The 24,463-nt window shown below is 48.8% G+C and overlaps 1 protein-coding gene across 2 annotated transcripts in view; it reads left to right on the forward strand.

The window, feature by feature from the left end:
• The first annotated feature begins 2,441 nt into the window (after positions 1-2,441).
• USP30 (ubiquitin specific peptidase 30) overlaps positions 2,442-24,463 on the forward strand; it is a 30,094-nt gene continuing 8,072 nt past the window's right edge. Inside the window, exons 1-10 of one of the 2 annotated variants that reach the window (XM_021007914.2) lie at positions 2,442-2,614; positions 7,513-7,622; positions 13,774-13,956; positions 15,518-15,633; positions 19,814-19,912; positions 20,686-20,731; positions 22,608-22,702; positions 22,841-22,900; positions 23,425-23,511; positions 24,326-24,406. In XM_021007914.2, the coding sequence (XP_020863573.1) occupies positions 7,523-7,622; positions 13,774-13,956; positions 15,518-15,633; positions 19,814-19,912; positions 20,686-20,731; positions 22,608-22,702; positions 22,841-22,900; positions 23,425-23,511; positions 24,326-24,406 (867 nt within the window). In that variant the 5' untranslated portion in view covers positions 2,442-2,614; positions 7,513-7,522. Of the gene's footprint in view, positions 2,615-2,733; positions 2,868-7,512; positions 7,623-13,773; positions 13,957-15,517; positions 15,634-19,813; positions 19,913-20,685; positions 20,732-22,607; positions 22,703-22,840; positions 22,901-23,424; positions 23,512-24,325; positions 24,407-24,463 lie in introns of those variants that run through there. The other variant, XM_021007913.2, reaches the window with a different exon arrangement.

Raw genomic sequence — 24,463 nt, forward strand, 5'->3', positions numbered from 1 at the left:
AGAGTTCCATCCTCCCTTAAGAAACAAAACTTAAACTGAAGTGAGCAAAGGAGACATTTATTTACAATTCTTGCCAGAATCCGGTATGTGAGTGGTACCCCCAAAAAAGATAACACACCTGGACTGACGCCGGAGCAAGCCTTTTGTGCAGTTAGTGCCTTCTTGTCCCTCCCTTCAGAGCCGGGATGGGTCCCTGTCCCTCCGGGTTACAATCTTCCTGATACTCCCACTTCATAACATGTTCCTCCTCCTGCTAACACATGAAATGTACCTAGTGCTGCGCTACTGCTTCCCTTCTGGGAGGAGAAGTTAATATTAATGAGCCTATCCCGCGTGGGCACGCTAGGTAAAACTTACCCTTTATCCTACTTCCAGCCTCTTTAATCAAACAACCAGTTTCATCCATTTTCAGTTGGTTCTACAACCTCTGAGCTTCTTTTTCTCTCACTTTCCTTATATGGAAACACAATCATTTCTTACCTCTCACAAGATCTATGGAGAAGGTAGGAATTCATAACCAAACAAGAGCTAGAGAACATTATGAAATGCAAATGGATGGCTTTGATTACATCACATTGAAAAGGTTTTGCACAAACAAAGCCAATGCAACCAAGATTAGAAGGGAAGCAGAAAGTGGGAAACAATTTTTACAGCCAATGTCTCTGATAAAGGCCTCATTTCCAAAATATATAGAGAACTGAGTCATATTTGTAAGAATACAAGCCCTTCCCCAATTAATAAATGGTCAAAGGATATGAACAGGCAGTTTTCAGATGAAGAAATTAAAACTATCTATAGTCATATGAAAAAAATGCTCTAAATCACTATTGATTAGAGAAATGCAAATTAAAACAACTCTGAGGTACCACACACACCTATCGGATTGGCTAATATGACAAAACAGGAAAATGATCAGTGTTAGACATGTGGGAAAATTGGAACACTCATGCATTGTGGTGGAGTTGTGAACTGACCCAACCATTCTGGAAAGCAATGTGGAACTATGCCCAAAGGGCGATAAAACTGCATATTCTTTGACCCAGCAAGAGCACTTCTAGGGCTGTATCCCAAAAAGATCATAAAAATGGGAAGAGGACCCACATGTACAAAATTATTCATAGCAGCTCTTTTTGTGGTGGCCAAGAATTGGAAATTGAGCAGTGAATGGGATGTCCCAGTGAAGACTCCTCAGTGTAATTAAGGTTTGGGATAAGGCTGAGTGGGATGAGGGTCCCGAGAAAACTTCTTAGAAGAATAAATAGAAATTGTATTAGACTCAAGGCAGGCATAGCAGCCTGACAGGCCTAAGTTTCAATTTATTAGAAATCACCTGATTTATGGGAATTCAACCCCAAGTACCCTCCCCATGCCATTGTTAAGTAGTTAAAGTTTGCCAAGCCTGAAACTCCCGAAGAACCCCCCCCCCGCGTATTTTGTTGATGCACCTGTTGCTATATTTTGGTCATGGTGACCTGGCTACACAGTACAGTGTCTAGCTTGACTGCACATCTTTAATTGCTTCTCTGGTATTACTTCAGCAAACTAAGAAATATAGATATGTATATCGTGTTCATTGTTTTGTTTTCAGTTCCTATGCACATTGAGATTGTGAGCCAAATAGTGGACAGTTGGTGGGAAGGGGGAATTTGTCCAGTAGGGTATATAATCAGGTCCTTTGCGTCCGTCTGTGTCTCCTTTCATCAGAGTATTCTAGTGGAGGGACACCCAAATCTCGAGGTTTGATATAATATTAATAAATTAACTTTCTGTTTCTCCTTGGATACCTCTGTGTGTTCTTTAATCTGGGTGGCATCCCACACAAGGAGGATGCCCATCATTTGGGGGACAGCTGAACAAGTTGTGGTATGTGAATGTAACGGAACACTATCATGCTGTAAGAAATGATGAGCAGGCTGACTTCAGAAAAACCTGGAGAGACTTGTATGGTCTGATGCTGAGTGAAGTGAGCAGAACCAGGAGAATGTTGTGCACAGGAACAGCCACGCGGTGCAAGGATGGATTCTGATAGACTTGGCTCTTCTCGGCAATGCAAGGATCTAAGACAACTCCAAAAGACTCACAATAGGAAATGCTGTGCACATCAGAAAAAGAACTGATGGAGTCTGAATGCAGACGGAAGCAGACCATTTACTCTCCTTTTCTTCTGTTGCTCTGTTTTGTTTCTTCTTTCTCCTGGTTCCTTCCACTGGTTCTAATTCTTCTTTACATCATGACTAATGGGAAAATATGCTTAAGATGAGCCTATATCAGATTGCATGCCGTCTCGGGGGAGGAGAGGGAAGGGTAGAAAACTAAAAACTCAAAATCTTATGGAAATGAATGTTGAAAAGCAGAAATACATAAATTCTAAAGTTCTAGACTCTGGGGCTCCTCCCAGTGGTGACGTCGCCCAGGATCTCGGAGTCTGCGCAAAAGAAGCTTTCCAGTCTCGCCTTCCCCGCCCCCACTCCTGAGCGCTCTCCTCATAGCAACGAGCTCTCGAACCCTCCGGCGCGTGCGCGTGCCCGTTGCTAAGGAAGGTGGGACTAAAGGGGGCCGGAAGGTGGTGGTTGCTGTCCTTCGACTTTCATCCTCCGGCAGAAGCCTGCTTCCGGTCCGTCACTATCCCGAGTCCCCCCTACCTCCCCGGGCTCAGACTCGGCGCCCGCTCCCCTACGCTGACAGAGCTGAGCCCCGCGGGGGCGGGGGCGAGGGTGGGGGGGCGGCTCGGGGAGCTGGGCTGGGCGGGGCTGGGCGGCCCCCCCCCCAAAGCGGGCCGGGGCAATGTTCAGCCCTGGGGCCGAGGAGGCGGCGGCGGCGCTGGAGCGGAGCCTGCGGCGCCTCCTGCGGGCCGGGGCCGCACTCAGGTCAGTGTGGCTGAGGCCTGAGAGGGCGCGAAGGCGCAGCCGCGGGGAGAGGGGTGGGGGCGTGAGGGTGCGAAGCCGCTCGAGGACGGGGCGGGGGGAAGGGTAGAGGTGGCCGGGCGCGTGGGCGCAGGGGGCGCTGGGAGGGGGGCGGGGCAGAGGGCGCCCAGTGCGCAGGCGCAGGAGGCTGGGGGGTTGCTGGGAGGGGAGCGAGGCAGAGGGCGCGGAGCTCGGAGCGCAGGGGGCGGGGCCAGGAACGCGCGTTGGGGGAGGCGGGGCTGGGCGCAAGGGGCGCTGGGAGCTCTCGCCCAGCGCCCCCGGCCCCCTGATTCCCTTGTTTGGGGAGGGAGCTCGTCCCGGCTCGGCATGTTACCCGGCGGGGCAGCGCGCGGAGCTAGATTGAGAGGACCTGGAATCGAATCCCGGCTGTGCCACTTAGTCCATGTATGACCTTGGGCAGGTCACTGTCCTCTCCCCCCCAGCCAACGGGGGCTGCGCTAGCGACTCTCAATGCAACTCCCTCTTTACTGAACCAACATTTATTAAGCTCCTACGGTGTTATAGGAGCTGCCGGCACTGGGACAAAAAGGAAAGCGGTGCAGGCATGAGCATTTATACAGCACCTACTATATACCGCGTTCTCATTTGACCCCCACAATAGCCCCCTGAAGTGGTGCTGTTATTATCCCCATTTTAGAGTTGGGGAAACTGAGGCAAACAGGTGCAGCGACCTGCCCGAGGTCACAAAGCTAGTCCGAATTTGAACTCGGGTCTTCCCGGCTCCAGGCTTGATGTTCTGTGTACAGTGGTGCCCCGCTGGGGCAGCACCCTTTCCGATCGAGAAGACCGCATGTAAATGTCGGGTTATGTCGGAGATGGAGGCCTCGAGGAAGGGCAGCCCTCACCTGTCAGCCAGCGCGTATTAGGAGCCTGTTGTAGACGTGCTGCCAGCCCCGGAGGGAGTACCTAGGCCTGGGGCCTCACTGACCATAGTCCCACAGCCAGACTTGAACCCAGCTCTTCCTGGCTTCAGGTTGGCCTTCCTGCATACTCGGAAGAGGAGTCACTCCCAGCTGGGTGGGTCACAGGTGGCCCTTGAGCTAAGGACCAGGTGGAAGCTGAGACGCCCTGGGGAGGAGGGGTCAGCTGGGCCAGCCTGGAAAGTGTGCAGGATCTCCCCTTGAGGAGGGGCTGCCTTTGGCCCCATCAGTGTTCACTGACCGACTGATGGACAGATGGGTGCTGTTCTCCCCTCCCCCCACTTGCATGACCACAGGAACCTCCCCTTTGGTCTCTAGTGGTCTCCAGGGCACAGCCAGTGTCCCAGGCAGCTCTGCCCAGGGAGCCCGCACACCCAGGGGCTTTCTCCTCCCCCTCCTCCCAGAGGATGAATCAGCTGCGGGGGTTGGGGTCTCTATGGCATTCTTCCACTGCCCAGCCTCGTCCCCACTCCCCTAGGGGATTGCCACAGTCTCCTCCTGACTGGTCTCCCCGCCCCTGGCACAGGCATCTGTGGCCTCTGGCCACCATCCCCTCCTCCTCCACCTGGCCGGGATACCGGAGACCAGCCTCCCCTGCCCCTATGCTGCTAACTCCCTTCTACTTCTCCCTTCCCTCTTTAGAAAGGAGGCCCCATCTTGCCCACCCCTCTTTGTATCGCTAGCACTTGGCAAAGGGCCGACATCCATTAAGTACTGAATGAACACTCTTCCTGTTGTCTCCCACCCTCGCGGTCCACCCTGCATGCTGCTGCCAGAGTGACTTTCCAAACTAAACCCGAGCGTGTGACTCCCCTGCTCCAGTGCCAGGGGTTTCCAATGGCTGTTGGGATAAACTGTCAGCTCAGCTCTTTAGCCTCTAACGTCCTGTACGGCCCGGCCCCAGCCCAGCTTGCCAGCTGGGCCTCCTCTCTGTCCTCGCCTGTCTCCCACCTCCACTGGCTGTCTTCTTTCTGCATGAAGCCAGTGAGTGCCTCCCCCTCATGCTGCCTGTGTTTGATTACTTTGTTTGTAATGTTATGTGTGTGAGTTGTCCACATCCTTGTGCCTCCTGTCAGATGTCAGCTCCTGGAGGGCAGGGACTGCTTCGTGTCTGTCTTTGTATCTCTGGGGCCTAGCAGACTGCCTGGCACACAGCAGGCGCTTAATAGATGCTGGTTGGTGTTTGATCGCCAGGCATTGTGCTAAGGGGTGCCAGGACACCATCCAGACTCAACCAGGAGTTGCTTGCTTTCTAGCAGAGAGGTTGGGGGTGGAGGAGGGGTTAGCACCTGAGGGAAAGAGGAGAGGGCATGCAGGGGGGTGGACACCACCTAGGTGAGCACACAGAGGTGGGAGATGGCATGTTCAGTTCAGGGCCGGAGCAGGACCAGTTTGTCCAGAACACAGAGTTCATGCCTGGGAGCACCATCGGATGAGTCTGGAGCCTGGTGTGTGTCTCTTAGCACAGCCACATCACATTTGGTCTGAATCTAGACCTGGCTGACCAGGCAGGGCATGGCCTGGCGTGGCCCAGGCCTGGCCAATCTTGCAGCACTTTTGATAGCTTTACCAGGCTACGGGGATTTCTTCCGCACTGCATGTGAGGGAGGTGACATTGAGTCACAGAGAGGGAAGTCACTTGTAATGAAAGAACCCTGGATCTGGACTCCAGACAAAGACCCAATCCCAGCTCTGCTGTTTACCGACCGAGAGCCTCAAAGGTCATCGAGTCCCATCCCCTAATTTTGCAGATAAAGACACTGAGGCTGGAAGAGACAGTAAGTGGCAGGGTTGGGCTTTGGTTCAAGCCCTCCGAGGCACCCTGCACTCTCATCCCAGGCCTGGGGTCACCTCAGGAGTGTCGGACACAGCTGCTGCTTCCTTCCCAGCAGATGAGATGGATCTTCATGGTCGATGAGCATGCGGGTTTTCAAGTTCTGTCCTGGACTGGTCATCATGATGGTCGCGAGGCACTTCTCAATTCCTCGAGGAGTCGTTTGTCTCGGGAATTGTCCCTGGAAATGAATGCTGACCCCCATCTCTCCTTAGGCTGTCATGCTTTCCTAGCCCCTTCCAGGCCTATCTGCTGGCTCTGCCTCAGTTTCCTTCGCCACGTTTCTTTTTTGTACAGAATATGGGAATACCCCCTCCCCCAGCCCAAGGGTGTTAGACAGTCTTGGGGGCTGGTAAGCACATTTGCCAGTGAAACTGTCCTGCAGGGCAGCTAGACTCTTGATCATGATAAAACCTAATCTGGGTTCAGGAGAGCACATGAAACAGGTTCCCTTTTTATGTGTGGAAGAGGTGCCAAGATTGGTGTCATTGGGCTGTTTGTCCTTTGTCACAGGGGAAGGCGCCGTGTGGGGGTAGTTACGTGTGGCCGGGATATGACCAGCGGCTTTTCAGTAATAAGTATTGTGTGAGCCAATGTTAGAAACACTCCCAGACCACAGACAGATGGGGAAGTAAGTAACAGTAGCGACCCGTTCACTGGAGAGGCTCCTGGTAGTCACCCGGTGACATGACCACAGCTGTCAGAGTCACTTAGGAATGAAGATGGATTTCTCTGGCATTGAGTAACAGCCATCGATCAAGGGAAATATTGGCTGATGCCATCCACTCATTTACTGAGCCTCTGTCATGTCCCACATCCTCTCTGTATACCCAATTTTGGGGTTAAGAATTTGGTATTCTTATATACTTTTATTTATGTAATAATTAAGCAGGGATACCTGCTATTGTGTTTTTTTTTTAATTGGCTAAATTACCTGAGTGTTTTCTTTCTCTCTCTCTCTCTCCTCTCTTTCTGAAGGTGACTATGAATGCGGTTCAGTTTTTATACCATGTCCCAAAAATATCAACTAGTTCTATCTGTAAATATTTTGAGAACCTTGTGTATTACGGATCTGGTTGAGAAAGTTAATATGCCAAAGGAGAGATTTGCATCGTCAAGGAAAGAGCAGCTATGCTCGCTCCCCTCTGAGCCTTTCGGAATATTTCTGGTGTGCTGACATCTGAAATAGGCGGTGTTGTACAGTGGAAAGGGCGCTGAATTGGGAACCAGAGGACCAGAGTTCAAATCTCCCCTCTGCCCTTTACCACCTCTGTGTGTTTGGGCATGTTATGTAAGCGTCCTAGGCCTCAGAACTCCCTTCCAGCTCTGAATCTGGCAGCTGTGCGTAGAACACAGGACTTGGAGTCAGGGAGACCTGTGTGACCCTGGGCAAGTCACTTTACCTCTGTTTGCCTCAGTGTCTTCATTTACAAAGTAGGGGTAATGCTAGCACCTCAGTGTTGGTGTGAGGATCAAGTGTGATAATATCTGTAAAACATTTTGTGAACCTTGAAGCGCACCCTGCTGGCTGTTATTAAAACAGCTCTATGGATATGACTTGGGTTCCAATTAGCCAACCCACACAAAATACAGTATTATTTTTAAGCCAGTAATAAGTCCCATCCGTTTCCTCCTGTCTGGCAATATTAATGAAGCCACCTTCCCCCAGGGATCCCGTAGGCAGCCTCTCGAGGTACCCTTTGGCCTTGGTCTTGGGCTTTTGGTCCTCTGAGTGCCCGTGTGTTCTGCCTGGGTGGGCTCCGGCTCCTCGGCAGCTGCGTCCTTGCCTTTGTCTGGTGGTGGTGGATGACGGCCCCCTTCTGTCCCCTCTTAGGTATAAGGTGATGAAGAACTGGGGAGTCCTCGGCGGGGTTGCCGCGGCTCTAGCGGCAGGCATCTATGTGCTCTGGGGTCCCATTACCGAGAGGAAGAAACGTCGGAAAGGTAAGAGATGGCAAGCCTGGGGGTTGTCTGTAGTCCTGAGCAAGATCCTGGCCTGGCAGCCTGGGCGAGAAAGCAGATCTTAAAAAGTTGACGTGTTGGGTTTTTTGTTTCTTGGGGAGTTGGTCTTGTCTCTTTAACTGTAGAGCTTGAAGTTTGGATGCCAGCCCGTTGTTTGAAGGAGCTGACAAGAGGAAGTAAATTTTTAATGACTTGTTACAGCATTTTATGTCCTCTTGTAAAAAAGGCTTTTGTGTAAGTTAATCTCATTACACTTGAGTCCGAAACAGGCTTTTGAATGAGACTAGCACATGACATAGTTGTCCACTTCTCACATTAATTTGTCAGCTTATGTTTCGTATTATTAGTTACTGAAGTGTGCAGGGATGGGCTCGGTGGCTGACTCAGTCAGTGGTCAAAGTTTTATGTCATCTCTTTCATAAAAATTCTATAATCTTACAAAAACTCCTAGTTTATAACTCTCTACTATGCCATGCTACCAGGGGAAGCATTGTTGCAGAGTGGACAGAGAATCAATCTCATAGCAAGAAGACCTGGGTTCAAATCCTCCTTTGACACAGACTGGCTTGGTGACCCTGGGCAAGTCACTGGATGTCTCCATGCTCGGGCAGCTCTCAGGACCCTTGAGCTGAGAGAAGGTGCCACTCTGCCTCAGTGAAGGGCTCTCCTCACTTCGGAGTTCTCAGTGCACATGGAGTCCCGAGTCCTGCCTGTCCTTTCTGTCTGTTGGCATCATTTTGGAGCTCCTGTGAGCACACTGTTTCTCACAGTCATGGAGAGTCCTTCTGCCTTCCTTCTCCCTCTTGTGTCCTTTCATCTCTCCTGGGAAAGGTGTGGCTGGATCATTCCTGGGGCATCTTTCTCCAGTGGTCCGTAAAGTACAGTCAGTGTGTTGAAGACCTGCCCTGGGGCCTCGGCTAAGTGTGTGAAGCTCCAATGAGCTCCCTCCTCCCACCTCTCTGAACGAGGGCCCTCCATGACCTCCATGGTGAGGGCTCTGTCCAGCCTCCACTCGCAGACTTTGGACAGCCCTGATTGTTGTTAGGAAGATTTCCCTGAGAGAAAGCCTTACTTCTGTTTTTCTTTAGTTTCTACTAGTTTCTACTCTTTGCTGGAGCTAAGTTGAAATCCCAGCTCTGTCACTCGTGTTACCTGGAGCCAGTCATTTAACTTCCTGGGCCTTGGCCTCCTCATCTGTAAAATGGGAGTACTGAACTAGAGATCCTCTGAGCCCCTCCTGGCTTTTGGTCAGTGATTCTGCAGTCTAGCCTAATCCACTTCATTTTATGGATAAGGAGGCAAGCAGAGGGGTGTTTACTCGCCCAGGATCTCGCAGTAATCAGCAAAGTCCAGATTCAGCCATTCAGCCCTCAGCTCCATCCTCTGGAGACAAGTGAAGCAACCTGTGGCCTTTTCCACATGATGGTCTTTGAGATTGTGGAAGGCATGAAAGCCCCATCCTTCCACCCAAAGTCTTCTCTTTCCTAGGGTGTCCTTCTCAGGCCCCATCCCCTATTCCTTACATGGCATGGCCCTCCATTCCCGCGTCATTCGGGGTGGCCTCCTCTGGATGTAAACATCCTTGAGTGTCGTGCCCAGACCGTGACACAGCCAGCGTCCACTACAGCTCTCTTTGGTTAGAAAACAGTGGTGGAGCCCACAGTATGTGTGGGAGAAGCCGCACCCCAGGCTGTTGTGGGAGGCGAAGCAGAAGAATTGGGGAGCGGCTGCCATTTGAACTGAATCTTGAAAGTGCCTCTTAATTCCCTTAGGAAAACATTCTCCTTGGTCAGGTCACTGTATCACAGAATGGGAGAGCCGGAGGGGCCCTCAGAAGCCGTGGAGTCTAGCCCGTGCTGTATGGTTTCAGCCTCGAGGTTAGACTTCTCCATCGTTAGACACAGAGCCATGATCTGATCTAAAGGCAGCTACGAGGGGCCACAGTGCACAGAGCTGTGGGCCTGACATCAGGAAAACCTAAGTTCAAATTCAGCTTCAGACACTGGTTAGCTGTGTGACCCTGATAAATCCCTTAACCTCTGCTTGCCTCAGTTTCCTCAACTGTAAAAGGAGGATAATAATAGCACCTCCTTTGCAGAGTTGTTGTGGGGGCCAAATGAGATAATATTGGGGGTGGGGAGAAAGCACCTAGTGCGTGGCATATAGTAGGTGCTTTTGTTGTTCAGTTGTTTCAGTTCTGTCTGACTCTTCGTGACCCCATTTGGGGTTTTCTTGGCAGAGATACAGGCATGATTTGCCATTTCCTTCTCCAGCTCATTTTATAGATGAGGAAACTGAGGCAAATGGGTGAATTGACTTGCCCAGGGTCACACAGCTAGTGTCTGAGGCCAGATTTGAACTCAGATCTTCCTGACTGTAGGCCTGGTGCTTTATCCACTGTACCACTTAGCTGCCCCTATACAAATGCTTGTAGAGAAGGATCCTAGTACCCGGAGAAGGGAAGTCACTTAGATGTAATAATTGTCAAAGCCACACTTTAGGTTCTTTGTTGTTGTTGACATATGTTAAGTTCATAAGAAAAAAGAAAATTTAGAGCTAAGAAGGAGGGTGGGGGAGAAGGACAAAATCCAGTAATTTGCTGTATGTAAGAAACCCAGCCGAAAAAGAAAAAAAGTCATCCAGAAGGAAAATGAGGAGCTCGGACAAAATTTTACTTTTGTATCAGGCGATTGAGAAGCCCAGCAGGAGCTTCATCTGCTCCTGCAGAACCTCAGCACAGCGGTATTCACATTCTCATAGGTCTAGAGCTGGTACTGCAAAGAAGCCAAACAGTCACAAAGATACACCTGATAAAGTCAGACAGAAAGCATTTGTGGAGTCTCATCTGAAAGATGACGGGAGAAAGACCACATTGCAAAATTTCCCTCACACTGAGGTGGTGTGGAAAAAAGAAGAGAGGAGAAAATTGCTCAGATGCACATGTGAAATTTGTTATGCACATATTCCAGAAGAAGAAAGAGAAAAGAACCAGCCTCTTGTTCAAGACACCATTTCTGTTACATGTCTGCTAACACGCCTGAGAATTTCTGGGAAGGTGGATTTCCTTCAACTCAAGATTGCGTGGATAGGGTGTACATGAAGGAAGATCTCGACCCAGGTTCCCGTCCCAAAAGGCAGCAGCCGTACAATGCAGTGTTTTCTCTGAAAGGCAAAGAACAGAAGACATAGATATTGAGGAAATTGCAGAAGATGCCAGAACAAAATTCTTCATTTATTTATAGCTAAAGTTGGAAGGAAAAACTGATTTCTTCCCCTCTCAAGTCTGCTATAACCTGATTTCATGTATTGTTTAACTACAGTCTATCAGGAAATATCATTTACAATAATTTTGAGTACATTTATCGTGCTTACGCATTTTTTCTTGATTTTGCCCCTTTGAAACAATGAGGTGCTTCCATTTTGCACTGTGTAACTTAAAGGGGTGGATTTTATTTTTTTTTCTGTAATATCTAAATATAATTCTTTTTTTTTTTAGGCAGTCGGGGTTAAGTGACTTGCCCAGGGTCACACAGCTAGTATGTGTCAAGTGTTTGGTCTGAGGCCGGATTTGAACTCAGGTCCTCCTGACTTCAGGGCCGGTGCTCTATCTACTGCACCACCTAGCTGCCCCTCTAAATATAATTTTTAAAAATTGTGATAGATCTGGAACTTCAGAGAATATCTAGTCCCATCCCCTCATTTTAAAAGTGAAGAAACTGAGGCCTGCAGAGATTAAATGACTTGTCTAAGTTCTCACAGTCAGCATCTGAGGTGGGATTTGAACATCAGACAAAGCAAAAACAAGAGAGATAAACAGAAAGTATATCATGCTTAAAGCTATCAATGAAACAGTATCAATATTAAATGTATATGTGCCAAATAACGTAACATCCCTTCATAAATGAAAAGTTAACTGAATTGCAAAAAGATAACAATACAGTAACTATAGGACACTTTGAATATTCCTCACTCAGTGCTGAACAAATTGAACAAAGATAAATGAAAAGGAAAATACAGAACTAAACTTTAGTTGAAATTGCGTTTGAAAGACATATGACATCTTCTGATTGGGAGCACTAAAGAATTCGTGTTACTTAGCTTTACCCTGGAACCATTACAAAAACAGATTGTGTTCAGAGAAATTATAAATAAATTCAGAGATAGAAACATCAAAATACAGCCATTTAAGATCCATACACAATGAAAATAATTAACAGAACAGATTAGAAACTGTGGCTCCTGAAATAGCCAAGACAGGTAGGCATAAGGGCCAGGCACTCTGGTTAGCCAGGGGACCAGATGTTAGATGTAATACCCATAGGACTTGATATCTATTTAGATGTGGCAGGGTGGGAGAAAGAAGAATCAAAGAAAATAAAGTTTTAAGTTTTAAAATCTGGGTGCCTCAGTAAATGGTATTGTCACTATAGTTGTCCGAAGGAGTATGTTTTTGTTAGATGTTAGATGTGTTAAATTTTAGTGCCTGTGGAAGACTCATGAGCGGGCGTCCCATACGCAGTTGAAGATGTAGGTCTGGAGTCACCAGCAGAGTTGATAGTCAGATCGACACAGGGCAGAGTGTAGAAAGAGAAGAGGCTGAGTCCAGAACCTGGTGGAGCATGCCCACCTTAATGAGGCAGGAAGAGAAGCTGGTGAAAGAGCCTTGAAGGAAGAAGAAGCAGAGCAGTTGCTTTTCTGATACAGAGAGCAGCCAGTGTATATAGGAGGAGGGTACAGTAAGCAGTGTCCAGGGCCAGACAGAGAAGATTATTAGAAGTGGCCAGTGGCCTTGGATTGGTGGGACAAAGGACTGAGGAAAAGGGGGATGGGAAGGAAGGGGAGGCATCACTGGACTGCAGGGCCAAATTCCAAGAGCTTTATGCAATAGGGCCCACTTGCTTCCTGAAATACACTAGGGTTCTCAACTATATAAAATGGGAGGAAAAAACCCCCCAACCTTCCCAAATGCGCCCCCTCCCCGCCCCCGACATGCTAGGGTATCTTCTGTTCTTTAGAATGTTTTCAGTTTCACACTGGTCTGAATTTGTCAGACTTACAGAGATGACAAAAGAGGAATGTGCCAATCTATCGACCACAGTAAAGTGTGTAAAGGAAAATAACCTTAAAAAACGTAACAATTTTGGTCCATTCAGTGACCCACCAGGACTTCAGAAGACTGGTGATGAGGTGGGCTTTGCCCCTTTTAGCAGAGACAAGGCTGATGGACTCCAGCTGCAGAAGGAGCTGGGGTTGCTTGCCTTGCATGACTACAGCTATTGGTTACAAGGTAGAGGTTGGGGGGAGGGTGCAGAGGGGGGTGATAAAAAAAAAAGAAAAGTGTATTAGTGAACCATTCAGAAATACACAGAAGGGAAGTTCGGAATGGGACACAAACAAGGAAGTGTTTTCAACTCATGTTAAATTTAATATTCGCTGAAAAAAACCACATGAACAAAAGTTAACAATTTTCTATGTGATCCTCCTTTCTGTTCTTTGTATACTGAAATATTTCTGTCTGTTGATATTAAAGTTCATAGTAATTTTATTTTTAAATCTTCCTGACAGTGGACATTCTCCATTCTCAGTTTTATTGGCATAAATAAACTGATGGCCTTTCTTCTAAAATACAGCTGTAAGCAACAGACCATTTTTTATCATTAAGCCTTTTATACCTACTGTAGCTTTCTCGCTGCGCCTTGTCTTCATCAGTAGGACCACCTCCAGATTCCTCTTTCAGAGTTGCTCTGGCTGTTGTGTATAACATTGTCTGACAGATGTGAGGAGAGTCTGGAGACCATGCAGTGAAGCTGTTCCTCTCCTTGCATGGTCTAGGCTCTGAGCCGTGTAATGTCTAGCAGGCTGCTTAGAGGATCCCTCCAAGCCTGCATTTCCCGTTCCGTGCTCCGGCTTGCTTGGATGCCAGTCTGGCCGGACCTGGTGGTGAGAGCAGCCCTTGGCTCCCGAGCTCAAGTCTGGAGCCAGGCATACGAGCCTGGAGCGCTTTCTGTTAGCTCAGGGACTCCCAGAGCGATCCCTGGTGCATCGAGTGACTGGCTCTGTGTAGCGACCTCACTGAGTGAACTAAGATGAAGAGATGGTCGTGGCTGACCCTCTGCTCCGTCCCTTCCTCTAGGGCTTGTTCCTGGCCTCCTCAACTTAGGAAACACCTGTTTCATGAACTCCTTGCTGCAAGGCCTGTCCGCCTGCCCGACTTTCATCAAGTGGTTGGAGGAATTCACTGCCCAGTACCCTGCGGATCAGAGAGAGACCGCCAAGCCCCAGTACTTATCCTTAACCCTGCTGCACCTCCTGAAAGGTACAGAGACGTGGGGACACGCAGGGGCTCTGCCGCACAGGCATTTCTTCTGTTCTAGGGTCACGGGTGCGTAGCGGGAGCTGTAACATCCTGATGGAATGTGCCTTGCCCAGGCTAGGCACCTGATTAACATCCCTGGAGTCAGATTGTTCTCTTCTACGAGAGGATTCAAGGATAATTGTGGTGTTTCAGAGAACAAACAGTCCCACTCCTGGTCATTGCTCAGTCTTCTTGCCTCCAGAGCGGGCCCTCTGATCATTATTCCACACTCTGCCTCTGCAGATAAAAGTTATAATGTGAATAAAAGGGGGTCCCGAGCAGAGGTTCCTGTCGTTGTTAGCAGTGTTGGTATTTCTCCTTCTCTTGCAGGATTGGAGCTTGAATCCCTGCCAAGCCCTCCCTGCATGGATCAGGGTACGGGGTCCTTAGCAGGTCATGTGACTGCTACAACCTCTGCCTCCTGACACTTTTATCCAGACACTTTTTATTAAAGTGAACGTTAATGAAGGAATCATGGGAAGATGGGGCTGAGGAGTCCTCGGCATCAGGCAGCTTAAATACCAAAGACAGGCGCAGCCCATGCATGGCCTTCTTGTAGATCCTTCTGAGCCTGTCAGCCCCATGAATTTAGACAACTTATGTCTGTCTGTCAGTCCTGGTTCCACATGGGACTAGGGAGTAAGCCGCCCAGCAACAACCACCTGCTTTGTGAACGCCCTTAATCCTCTTGGCCACAGAAAGTCGCCGGGGCGGTTGCTTGTGTTCAGTCATTTTTATGAGGTCAAAACAAGTTGTTTTTATTCTTCAAGTTTACTCCACACAATACAGCCTCAATGTGGACCCCAAGGTTGTATTGTTGGAGTGTAGATCTTTCTCTTAGAGCATGGGAACACCAGTTTTAAAAAGCTCTGTAGCCTTGTGAGAATTAATCTTCATTCATTGGACAAATATAGTTATCCCTTCCACATCGACGGGGAGAGGGCGTGTGGCACCCCTTCGATTTGGAAAATCGACATAAAATGTTCTGGCCCTCCCTTCATACCAGAGAAGTCTGAATTTTTTTTTCTTTTATGGGGTCTTTATAGTACCTTATTATAAAATTTGGGTCAATATTATGCAATTCTATCCATATATTTTATACATTTCTGAGTCTCTAAACTTGTGGCTTCTGCAAAACTCCCCCCCAAATTCACATTTAATTTCTTACACCGACCTGTGATATATTGAAACCACAAGGGGGAAGGTCACGATGCGGAAGCGAGAACTGCATTTGTGGGTGGGACACCTGCGTTCCCATTGCTGCGCTCGGCCTTGCCAGGTATGCTGGGAGAGATGAGATGCACCCCTCCTTGGGGGCCTTCTTGGGCTCGGGAACGCTGGGTCCGCTGGGGTGGCTAAGGAAGTTATGAGCTAGATTGGGTGAGCCACGGCGCTCTCAGGCGCGTGGGTAACGCCGGCGATCCTCACGGCAGGCCGGAGGTGACGGCTCTGCTTCTGATCCGTCATGATTGCCCCTCGCCCGCACCGCAGACCTATCCCATCGTTTCTGTCTCACTGCTAGCCTTGTCTTGCCAAGAAGTCGCCAGTGGTGAGGAGGAGGAGGAAGTCCTGGATGCCGGCCGCCTGTTGGAGGTGTTGCGGATGCACAGGTGGCAGATCTCCTCCTTCGAGGAGCAGGTGAGAAGTGGGGAGAGCCCCATCTGCACTGCCCCGCCCGGAGGAATGGTTAGGCCAGCTTAGGCTCAGAGGCTTGTCCTGGGCAGCTCCAGCTCTCCACAGAGGCTTTCCACTCAGTTCTGAAAGCGTTTCTTGAAGAGCCTGTCCAGCCTAGGGCCTGGGCTGCACAAAAGCAGTCAGGGAGCATATGTTCTGCTGGGGGACGTGTGTGTGTGTGTGTATGTATATGTGTATGTATGTGTGTGTGTGTGTGTATGTGTGTATATGTATATGTGTGTGCGTGTGTGACCCTGAAGGGGTCAGGAAATACCTTGTGTAGGAGGTAGCTTTTGAAATGAGGCTAGAATGGAGCTAGGGATGCCAGGGGACAGAGGTGAGGAGAGCATCACGTTCCTGGCCTCAGGGACAGCCAGAAGCAAGAGGTGGACTCATATGGGCAGGGGGCAGCACACAGGCCAGTCTGGCTGGAGGGAAGAGTGGGTGAGTCTGGAAAGGTGGGCTGGAGCCAGACTGTGAGGCCGGGGGTCCAGCATGTGCCTCTTCCTGGAAGCCATTAGGGAAGCCTCCTGAACAGGTCAGTGACAAGGTCAGACCTGTGTTTTAAGAAGTCTTCAACAAGCCTTGTGGGAAAATTTAGGCCCCTGAGAAGGTACCGTTAGCAGAATAGAGGAAGAAAGGATGAATGAACTAAAAATGAGAAAGTCAGCAAAGAAGCCTAGTGTAGACCCGGAAGAGGTAATTTTGAAAGTTAGAGGAGAAATAGATAAATTGGAAAACAATAGACTAACAATATTAGTAAACCTTTAGCTAACCTAATTAAAAAAGAGAGATTTAAATAAAATGGACAAGATGAATTCAGAAGAGAGAAGAAATAAAAAGAATACAGCAATAAATAATAAAAAACCACATCAGTCTATTCTGAAAAGTTATTCACCACAGTCAAACTGAATGGGTTTGGCGTTAGAAAAGTTAACATTGATCTTTTAAGAGCAGAAACACTTCACCCTCTGATTGTAGATGCAGAAGAGGGTCATTGGGCAGCTCTTTGGAGGGAGGGGTTGGAGAGGGGGAAGATCAGTTGGTCTGTCAGCAAGTGTTTGTCCCGGGTCCCCTGGGGGCCGGCGCTCTGCAAGGCACTGAGGACACAGAGACAGAGAGGTGATTGCCTGCCCTGAGGAGCTTATGATCAAGGAAACATGTTCATGTAGAAGTGGATACAGAATTTATGTCTGTACAAAAATAAGTACAAGGTAATTTGAGGGAGGCATTAGCATCTGAGGTGAATAGGAAAGGCTTGTGTAAAAGGCGGCACTGGAGCGAGGGATCCGGAGAGGGAGAGGTGGAGATGGTGTGCATTCCGGGCAAGGAAATGAGAGGTAGAACTTCAGCAAGGTCAGGTGGGCTGGACTGCCAGGTGTGTCCAGATGAGAAATGGTGATGGCCGGAGCAAATGTGGTGACCGTGAGTGGAGAGAATGGGAAGATGCACACAACAGATTGTGAATAAAGAATCGATGAGACATGGCAACTGATTCGATGTGGAGTGGGAGGAGAAAGGCAAGAGTTGGAGGGTGGGGGGTGCAGTGAGAGAGGCTAGAAGCCCTGTTAAGGGACAGTGGTGAGCCTGGGATGAGATGCCTGCTGGACGGCCAGGTGTAGACACCGGCCGGCAGGGACGAGATGACTGCTGGACACCGGTGATGTGGAACCAGAGCTCAGAAGAGAGATGAAGGCTGGATAGAAGGATTTGAGAAAGTTTCAAGGCTTTGAGTTGATATGTATTGATAAGGGAAAGGGACAGAGAGATACCTGTGATGGTTTTATTGGTATAGGGAACTCCAGGTTGAGGAAATTCCCTCTACCAGTGCAGGTCAGCACCCCTCTGAGACTTAGTCTTTGTTGCTTAAAACACCGAGTGTTTAGGCAACCTGCCCAGGGTCATTCAGGCAGTCAGTGTCAGATATGGAACTTGAACCCAGGTCCTCCTGGCTTTGAGGCCAGCTCTCTATCCATCACGTGCTAAGTCCCATCAGTGTCGGTGCGGAGGGTCCCGCCAGCCAAGCCATAAGGTCGTCTGGACTCTGGAGCAGTTGGCCAAGGGCAGGCCTTGGGCCTGTCCCCATCCATACCCAGAGGCGGTCCCACTGTCCCTCCCCTGCCCAAACCCCAGTGAGTGAAGGGGGCCCCAAGCGTGCTGCCGCTTCCCAAGGGCTGGCCGGGCCCTGCTGCCCCTCCCACCGGGTGCCCCCCCGCCCCCGGAGCCAGGCAGCTGGGAGGGCTCCTAGCTCTGTCCCCTGCCGCCGCCCCAGCCCAGCATCATTGGCACTTCTCTGGAAAGCCTGCAGGAACGAGGCCAGAGCTCTTTTCTGTTTCCTTCTTTTCTTAGATGTCGGCACTTTTATGCTTCTTTGTGATGTGAAGCGCTTGGCTGCTGTTGCCTTACTGTTGGTAGGAAATAGGGTCATCTACACTTTCTTTTAGGCAGTTGGAGTTAAGTGACTTACCCAGGGTCACACAGCTAGTAAGTGTCAAGTATTTGGTCTGAGGCCGGATTTGAACTCGGGTCCTCCTGACTTCAGGGCCGGTGCTCTATCCACCGCGCCACCTACCTGCCCCCTCATCTATACTTTTTTAAAAGGCACCCTATTAAATAAAGCATTTACATGTTTAAATGTTTACCGCGTGTAAAGTGGTAAAATACTTTTAATCCAAGAATTTAAAAACCCCTCTTTAACAAAATGAGTCATTGGGAGAGTGTATCTAGTAAAGAATTTGATCCCTCCCCAAACCAGAAGGCCTACGAGAATGGTTCTAAACTGCCTAACCCTCTACAAACCAGTCTAACCCAAGACGCATTTATTAAGTGTCTCCTGGATCCAAGGCCCTTCTGCCCTCTGCCCTGCATTCCCAGCTAGATTCCTGACTGCAGGGACCACGTCTTAGGCCTTTTTGGTATCCCCGACACCTGGCAGGGGGGGCTTTGACAAGGTGGGCGCTCAGCAGACCACAGACACACAAAATTTCGGAGTTGGAGGGGAGCATCGAGGTCAGCTAGTCTGAGCCTGCTCCATCCTGCCTGTCGAGTGATCTTCTGGCCTCTGCTTCGTGCCCTCCAGTGAAGAGGAATCCTTCCTTTGTGTTGGTTGTCCATTTCCTGTAGAGGGTGTGAGAGGTCCCAGACCTTTGGGCTCACCCTTCTGTATCCTTCTATGTCCCACCCCACTTTCCCACCATTACCTGCCCTTGCTGTTGGGCCAGGTAATGACCCCTCAAGGCCGTGGGGCCTTCCCAGCAGCGACTAGATAAGCACCGTTGGAGAAATGTGCTCCCCTGCCCCTGCAGAGCCACTCCAGATCCTGCGCTCGTCCTGGGGGTACAGCAGGTGCCCCTCCGAGGCAGGGACTGGGAGTCCATGTCCCTTTTTTGTTTTGGGTGTGACCAAAGGAGTCTCACAGGATGAGCAGGGATGCGTGGCTGTTCTCTGTGTCCCTCCTCTCCTTGTGTCATCTTTCCTCCCCAAACTCACCTCCTTTTCTGAACTCCACACCCCCCCCCCAGTCCTTCCAGGCCCTCAGGGTACGACAGCACCTCTCTCTCCTTCATCCCACCAATCTAACCAATGTCAGGGTTGTGGTTTCTGCCCCCGCCACGTCTCTGGACTTTGTCCCCTTCTTTTCTCTCATGTGCCCGCTCCCCTAGTGCCGACCCTCACCACCTCTCGCCTGCATTGTCACACTGGCCTCCTGATTGGGGCCCCTCCCCTCCCTGTTCCGTCCTCTCCTCAGTTGGCCCAGGACCTTCTCAGAGCACAGTCTGATCACGCCACTCCCCTAGTCAGCTCCAGCATCAAATTGTGTTCCACTTTAAGTTGTCCTTTTGAATTTACATTTTGTATCCAAGTTTCACATTGCACATAATTACTAATAGCATAGTGTGTGTCTACAATGTGTAAATAACCAGACAGACACCTAATGGGAGTGCGCATGATAAAGGTGCCCCAGCCCAAAGGCCTGGAGACTGCCAGTGTGGGAGATGCTGCCAGGCCTGGACTCTGGGCCCTCCCATCCTGAGCCTGACTCTGCTGTTGATTTTATACAGTCAGCTGGAGTGGGGTTAGGGGGAGCAGTTGTTGCCACTGCCATGTTCTGTCCCCTCCTGAGTGACCTCTCCCTCTTGGCTAGGACGCACACGAATTATTCCACGTCATCACGTCATCGCTGGAAGATGAGAGAGATCGCCACCCTCGGGTCGCGCATCTGTTCGATGTGCATTCTTTGGAGGTAAAACTTGAAGACAATTTTCCCGTGTTTTTATGTAGTAAATGCCTGCGGAAAAGCTGTAGGAAGCACAGTTGCAATAAATCTAGCTTTAATCCATCCAAGGCCAGTGCCTGAGGAGAAACATTTTTTATTTATTTTCCCAAGCATGAAATTCTTCAGTTGGAGATCTCAGAATATTTTAAAAATAATTCCTTGTTCACATGCAGTATAAAGAGTATTCGTGTTGGAGTCAGAGGACAGGGCCCAGAGACCTTCAGGACGTCACTTCATTTCACTAGGGCATGGTTTCTTCATCTGTAAAAATGAGGTGGCCTGGGTGACTCCTCATGGTCCTGGCTCTAACTCTGTGCTCCTGTGAAAGATGAAAACCTGATACGTCACCAGGGGATGTGTTGTGGCATGTGGACAGAGGGCCCCTCGGCTGAGGACCGCGGGTGGGCTTCAAGGACAGACACTCAAGGGAGGAAATCCCCAGCTGCCAGCATCGGGGTAGAGGGGGCATCGCAAGGAGGCTGGGATTCTTATCCATGAAAGGAGGGGAGAGTGGGGGTAGAGAGGGGGTCAGTATTTTATTATTTGTAAGATGAATGAATAAGGAAATGAATTATAGTGAAGACAGTTCAAACTGTCTTAAAAGTTAGGGATTTGTTTTTCTGATGCCAATTTGTGTTGTTGATGTCAGTGTGGGAGTCTATACAGTGTATGGTAAGGGGTGGGATTTTGGTGGGAAGGTAGGTAGACAGTCTGTCTCTTTTTTCTCTTTTCCTCTGCAGCAGCAGCCAGAAACGACCCTTCAGCAAATAAGCTGCCGAATACGAGGTAGTAATTTTCTCTTGGTGTCTGTCATGTGAGACATGTTTTCTGGATGTGATCATTACATCATTTGCTGGTCTCCCTGGGGCATGCAGTCCAGCTGGGCTCCCCCTAGGAGGCCTTAAAAGACCTTGGCCATTGTGTCTTGCATGGAAAACTTTCAAAGCCTGGAGGCAACTTTGAAACCTGCTCACCTTCTTCCTTTTTCCTCTAGCAGGGCTATTTATGCTTCAGACAGGGCTTTTCATTTTCCTTGAAGGATGAATGATTGACTTAAGTCAGTCGTAGTATATCAGCCTTTTTAGCATATCAGCCAACTTTGATGTGAAACAGTTTCTAGAGCTTGGAGTCAGGAGACATTGCCCCACCACTGATTAGCTAGATGACCTTGGACAAGTCTCTTAACCTAAATTTCTTTATCTGTAAATGAGAAGGTTGTGGGTTGTGGGACTTTCTGGGGTTCAAGGTCTCCGATTTGTGCTAGGCATTGTTAACAGTTCTTAAGAAGGCAAAAATTACAGTTACATTTGCACTAATTTGAAACTTTATTTTTCAGTTGTTACTGTTTTAAAAAAATCAGATAAAAGTTAACCTCGGTTGTTTTCTGTAGCTGTACTAGCTCCCTGCCCCTCCCCCAAATGAAGGGAGGAGTCCAGTTCTTCCGCACTTGATAATTCCCGTTCCTCATGATAATGGATCCTGCCTCCTCTTGTCATAGTCATGTTTGTGGATGGAAAGTGTGGAAAGCCAACTTTTGGGGTCTCATGGAGTCTAAAATCCTCTTCCTGTTGATCATAGAGTGGAAGCCCATTGAGGTCAAGGACAGGAATTTAATTCCCAGTTTGAATTTAATCTAGCAGCAGAGCGAGGCACAGAAATTCCAAGTGAATCTTCAGACAGCTAGAATTTTAGAAGTCTCTAGGGAGTTGGTCTCCTCGACTAAAAGGGATTTGTAATAAATAAAAACCATTAACTCTTTACAGTATGGATGAGGTCACATATTATTTACCAGACTCATTTCTGTGAGTAACAAATAATGGAAATGATCCTTTAAGAGCCACAGATGGTTCTTTTCAGTAAGATAAGTCAGTTTTCCTCTAAATAAAGTCCCAAACATCTTTTAATACCCATTAACAAGAAAGGCTGCCTGGGTAGTGGATAGAAAACTGACATGGAGGTGGAGAAGTCCTGGCTTTAAGTTCCATCTCTGACACAGGCTGGCTGGGAGACTCTAGTCTCCTCTGTCGATCTCTCTGTAACCTTGGCGGCTCTCAGAGCCTGTAAGTGGCAGAGAATGTGCCAGTGTCCATTGGTAGAGGGAGCTTTGCCACTGGGACACTCCCTTCACCAGGGGAAATAAACAGGCCCCCAAACCAGAGACGCTCAGTCCTTAACAGTCAGTACAGATCATTTCTTTGGAAGAAACGAAAGCTGAAGGGAGCCTTTGCCCTCCTTAGCCAGAGGAGTGTCCACAAGCTCTGAGGCACCAGTATTTTACATTTCCATATAATCTTGGTGCCCCAAGCTCATCACTTAATGCATATTAGGTGCTTAATAAATGCTGTCGACTGATTAAATTGTTTGGTATCTTAAAAGCTTAAATATTTTTAAAAAGTTTTTCTTTCATGGTCCTAAAATTATTTTTCTTCTAATTGTGGTATTTAAAAAGCTAGGTTTCATTTTAAAATAAGATTTGTCTTGGAAAAAAATCTAAGAATGACACACCAGTCATGTTATGGAAATGAGTGGGAAAATAGGTTTCCATTACAGACATTGGCCTTGCGGTCCCCTCAGCTCCCCAAATAGAGGAGCCTTACACGGAGTGGAGGGGCAGGGGCTTTTTAAGGATGATTGAAGGCTAAAAAGCGGTTTTCTGTTCTAGGGGCGCCCCACCCCGTGTCCAGTGCCTGGAAGTCTCAGCACCCTTTCCATGGGAGACTTACTAGTAACATGGTTTGCAAGCACTGTGAACACCAGGTAAATAGAGAGCGTTCCCAGGATCTGGGCCGTGTCCCAGCGGGGAGGAGAGGGGTGGTCTCCATACTGAGGAGCCCTGATCCCACAGGCAGACACGGCCTGCAGCTTTTGGGCTCATCCTGCCCTGTTTTGTTTCAGAGTCCTGTGAGGTACGATACCTTTGACAGTCTTTCCCTGAGTATCCCAGCTGCCACGTGGGTAGGTACTGAGCATTGACTTGCTTTTTCTCTGATTTGTAGAAATGTAGTCCTGAAAGGGAGGGACCTTAAGAGTCCTTCTGACCCAGGCAGGTAACCTCCTAAATCCTCCAAGATAGGTGGTTGCCTCCCCTTCCCACCCTGAAGGTGTTGGACTTGGGATTTATTCCCAGTTGGTGACCTGCATTGTCACCTGACCCTGTAGAAATTTGGAGAGTTTGGCTTACCTGGCTGCTGAGGGTGTTTCTCCAGATGTCAGAAGCACATCCAGCAGTGAGGAGAAGACACCAATTTGCTTGGTCCTGACCCACTTTTACTCTGATCATGTCTGTGGCCACCTAGGGTGTCCCCAGGGAAAGGGGGAATCCTCTGTGCTCCACAGACATGTGAGGAAGCTTCCTTTGCCTGTTTTCTGTGTAGGGAAGACAGAGCTATGGGATTAGCTGTCTACTACCATCTACTAATACAATTTATATACAGATGTCTTTTGTATTGTAAAAGTGAATTTCTTTTCTCATGCTCTAGGATCGTCCTTTGACTCTGGACCACTGCCTTCATCATTTCATCTCATCAGAATCAGTCAGGGATGTTGTGTGTGACAATTGTACCAAGGTATCTCCCCACCTGACCAAGTCTCTGCTTCACATAGCCCCTCTCCCGACCACATCAAACCTCCGCTCTTTTGGGCTACCTCCATTTTCACCAGTAGCCAGAGAAAATGGTGGTTGGCCAAGCAGGATGGAAGTGTTTGAACTGATTCTTTGTCTTGCCTTTCCCTCCACCCCGGTGATTGATTGGCTGGTGATGGGATCAGTGGAAATAACTAAGAAGTGGTGGGGCAGTTAAGTTAATCAGGGTATGTAGAGGTCAGAGGTCTTACCTCCAGTTGCCAAGTTAACTCGATTCCTTCAATGCCATCAGCACAGTTGGGTAAATAGAGCCTTGACCTCATCTGCAGCCTCCAATATTAGATAAAATGAAGATGCCCTATGTATTGGGCAGTGATTCATAGTGTATAAAACACATTTACACCCATTTCTCTTTCATGACTGAACGATCCTATAAGGTAGGTGGGGCAAATTTAATATTCTTCTATTTTATTTTATTTTATTTTTTAGGCAATTGGGGTTAAGTGACTTGCCCAGGGTCACACAGCTAGTAAGTGTCAAGTGTGTGGTCTGAGGCCAGATTTGAACTCGGGTCCTCGTGACTTCAGGGCCGGTGCTCTATCAACTGCACCACCTAGCTGCCCCAATATTCTTCTATTTTAAAAAAGAGGAAAATAATTCTCAGAGGTTAAGTGACTCACTGCGAGGTCCCAGGGCAGGACTCAGGCCTGGGCTCTCTTCATCACGCCACACTTCTTTTCTTCCTCCCCTTAATTCTGTGGAGATGCCGACGGTGGGAATGTCGTCTTTTATTTCAGATTGAGGCCGAAGGGACCCTGAATGGGGAGGTGGTGGAACACCAGAGAACCACATTTGTCAAACAGTTAAAGCTGGGGAAGGTGAGGTGATGCCTGGGGGGGAGGGGGCCGGGAGAAGCTCGGGGGGCTCAAGGTTTA

The sequence above is a fragment of the Phascolarctos cinereus genome, unplaced genomic scaffold (assembly GCF_003287225.1).
Source record: "Phascolarctos cinereus isolate Bilbo 61053 unplaced genomic scaffold, phaCin_HiC Scaffold_4;HRSCAF=312, whole genome shotgun sequence".
NCBI classification, from domain to species: Eukaryota; Metazoa; Chordata; class Mammalia; order Diprotodontia; family Phascolarctidae; genus Phascolarctos; species Phascolarctos cinereus.